General features: G+C 42.5%; 1 protein-coding gene across 1 annotated transcript in view; it reads right to left on the reverse strand.

Annotated features, from left to right (window-relative positions):
* The window catches only part of CDADC1 (cytidine and dCMP deaminase domain containing 1), a 15,138-nt gene extending 14,466 nt beyond the window's left edge, over positions 1–672 (reverse strand). The window contains exon 1 of the mRNA XM_009319955.1: positions 571–672. Coding sequence (XP_009318230.1) covers positions 571–672 — 102 coding nt within the window. The remainder of the gene's footprint in view (positions 1–570) is intronic.
* Positions 673–3,752: the final 3,080 nt, after the last annotated feature.

The raw sequence follows: 3,752 nt of genomic DNA on the forward strand, positions 1-3,752 counted from the left end.
AGAGTGGTTAAACATTGGACCAGGCTGCCCAGGGAAGTGGTTGAGTCACCATCCCTGGAAGTATTTAAAAGACGGGTAGATGCGGCACTTAGGGACATGGTTTAGTGGGCATGGTGGTGTTGGGTTGACGGTTGGACTCAATGATCTTAGAGGTCTTTTCCAACCTTAACGATTCTATGATTTTAAAGAACATCTCTACACCATCAACCACACTGATTTTAAAGTTATAATTAATATATACTAAGAAGCGCACGGTATACACCATGCCTCCTTTGTTATGCTCTTCAAAATACCCACCAGCATTTTTTACTGTTTGTTTCACCTGTCGGGGGTATACCTTGCCTTTCAAAGTTTTTCAGAAATAGCATGCTATTTAACCATTTTGCTATTTTCTTCCCACCAGTGGATTTTTTTCTACTTCTAAGAAATATTTGAAAAATGTTTATCAGCCTTTTTTTTTTTTTTCCTCTGGACTATCTGTCACGTAAAGAGCAGTTAGGTTAAATTCACTGCAGGAGCTATTAGCGTCTGTTCAGAAAGACCAATTAATGGTAAATGTGGATATTTTACCTGTGATTTTTTCTGTTGCTCAGCCGAGGGAAAGAGCTCCATCCAGAGACTGAACAAAGTAAAAAGATTTACCTTAGAAAGTCTTGGCATTTGACCTGTCATTAGAAGAAAAAAAAGAAATATTTATTAAAGAATATTTATAAAGAAACCCCACATAGTTGAACAATATTTTCCAAGTCTTCTACATCACAGCTGCTACAGAAGCCAGTTCTTCAACCATTTCTGCTATTACAGCAGCTAAATCCACACTGTCCTCTTCAGGGCAGTAGTTGTCAATACAGAATGCTTACATCTGGATGCAGAGATCAGATTTGTGCAACAAGAGAAAGTAGTGAAACTCACTGAAGTTCAGTGAGTTAATTCTACTCAGAGGTGAAGAGCAGAAATCGCAGATCAGATCCCACATAACTGAATGTGCTCAAATGATTCACAGATGCTTACAGAAATTTGAGACATAGCTTGTGATTCAGCTTCAGGCTCACCACAGAAGAGAGCAAAAATATGTAGGCACAGACCATGATCTTACACTGACACCCGCAGCAAGAATGGATGAGCCATTGTGAAATCTGCCGGTTACATTAGTTCTGGAGAAACCTGCTTCTGGTTTTTACAGTCTGCTTAAATTTTGGTTAGATTTTTACAAAAATTTAAACCTATTGGTCAGGCTGTCACTTCTGACTAAATAACCAAAGAGGTAGCAAAGAATCCCTTCTCGACCACCATCTTGTGCTGTGTTGTGTTTCTACTCAAAATCTGGACATTGTCCTATGAGGGTCAGTGCTCAGCATTACTGAGCGTCCCACAAATGAAAAAGGAGGAAGTACTGCATTGTTCACTAATGCTTGCACCATTCCAGATGTAAAGCTGTCTTGCCTCACACCTGGCAAGAAGTTAGTTAAGCCTTTGAAAAAGCTCCAGTCCCTATTTCAGGGGTGCTTACAGAGAGCTGTAATGAACACATATTCCTCTGCAGGTCTCACGTGTGCTGTCTGACAATAGTGTTATTTCTGTTTTTATCCCTTCCCGCAAACGTTAAAGTTTTTGCAAAGGAGGAAAAGGCAGAGGCAAGAATAGAATAGAGAAAAACATTTCTTTAAGTAGTTCCAGTAGTTTGGAAGAGATGTAATCAGATACTAAGATTGCTTCGGTGGGGGAGAGGGTTAGTTTAATGACATGTCTGCGAACCCAAACAATTAGGACAGCAGATAAACATACACAATCCATGACTGGAATACCATTTTCAGACAGTATTTTGGCAGCTTTTTTCACACAGAAGTGAGAGCAAAATTACTAGGGGTTTTGGAAAGCAACTATAGACCTCTCAGCAGCACCATCTGATGCCACACTGTCCACTACTCCTTAGGCTGCCCAGCTATGCTATCCCACTGTTAGGGGCACTGGTTAGCACAGACACATGTGCTAGAAACGTACATGGCAAGTAGCACACAGGAAGATTTGTTATCACTTGTACTAAAAACAAACTGCAAAAGTAAGTCTACAAGCCACATCTAAAGAAGCAGAATTCAAATGGGCATTTGAGTTCATTCTCACTACAGCCCCTGTTCACGCCTGTTGTAGCACACACATGTACAGTTCCCAAATGGCAAGCTAAAATAAACAGTGCAGTTTATACCAACTCACACGTATACTGTCTTGTTTTCTAAAATGGATTACAATTTGGCACACAGAGTAGGTTTAAAACAGAATACATCAGAAACAAGTTTGAATTACTGTTTGTTTTCTTGGACCTAATCTGAGTGTGACCTGTTGAACACATGGGAAACAGACTGAAGAATTTACCGGTTCACAACGCTGTTGTGAATTGACATGAATTTATAACGAGAAGCAGGAGAATATTATGATGAAAAAGGAAAGACCTGTGGTCACAGTTATTATATCTATGTATCCGCATCTTTATTCACTTATGTAGTTAAAAGTTCCCTTAAGTTCAACAGAGTGAAGAGAATACTGATTAAAGTGGCCTGGGAAAAAGGTAGAAGACATCTTACAGAATTTAAAGCAATTACAGAAGATTGGGGAAGAAAAGGAATCAGGCTCTTTGCTCCTGAGAGCAAAACCGTATATGAAAGGAGCACTCTTTTCAGGTGCATCAAGTCCTCACAGCTTCCCTACTTTACACAGCTTCCCTACTTCACACAAAAATACGATTTTATTCCTCCAGGTTAGGGATCTCGCTCCAGTGAGGCAAAGCATGCTCCAGGGAAAGCATGCTGTGAAGGCCAGTGTTGAAAACCCTGCTGCTCCTGCACCTGCAAGCAAAAAGGAGCAGGGCACTGCCCATCTGGACATGGCTCAGATACAGGATTATGCCCCAGTTCCAACGTAGGAATCCCTAGTTCAAAGTCTGAAAGGCTTGTAAGAAGTCATCTTGCAAGTATGAAACTAGCACTGTGCTTTGACACCATCAAGGAGAAGGACATCACTCTCCTACCTGGGAAAAGAAATCTATAAACCGTTTTCAGAGTCCATCATCTTTGCCCACTTGGAAGCAGGATTTTCATAAAACTAGGAAGAAACAAACCCCATTTACCCATAAAGGAGACCTGGCAACCCTATTGTGGTCCTCAGTCTGAGAGTTATATATACAGCCCATGGGCGATCTGTATGTACACACCGCTCCCCTGGGACTGCCGCAACAGGATACATGAAATCTATCAAAATCCGCTTCATTTGGGCATCCCCAGCTTTGTGCAAAAGTTGCTCTCTACTAAATTCGTACACGGGCCCTGCTATACGGGTTAGTAAGAACACCCCTCAGAGGGCACGCATTTTTACACACATTACATTTTATACACATTAAATATACACGGTATAGAACTGCAAAAAGAAATCATTTTGACAGGGGGGGAAATGCAAAATACAAGCGTATGTTATCAAAAGGCCTTATGAGCAAGAGCGCAGGCAAGCAGCTGGCATGGTGGTGGCGGTGGTGGCGGGGATACTTTATTGCGTCTCCTGTAGCGGGCAGGAGCACTCTGTGGAATAGCAGTTGAGGAGGGGGAAGGCAGGAGCTCTCCGAACAGCCCCGGGGCGGGGAAAGCCTTACAAGCGCCCCGAGGACAAACCGGACGGTTCCGGGCATTTCGTTAAACACCTCGAAGCACCCGGTGGGCGAGAAGAGACCCGCGAAAGGCTGTCCAGCGCACCCCCCCACCTCCCTC

The sequence above is a fragment of the Pygoscelis adeliae genome, unplaced genomic scaffold (assembly GCF_000699105.1).
Source record: "Pygoscelis adeliae isolate BGI_AS28 unplaced genomic scaffold, ASM69910v1 Scaffold32, whole genome shotgun sequence".
NCBI classification, from domain to species: domain Eukaryota; kingdom Metazoa; phylum Chordata; class Aves; order Sphenisciformes; family Spheniscidae; genus Pygoscelis; species Pygoscelis adeliae.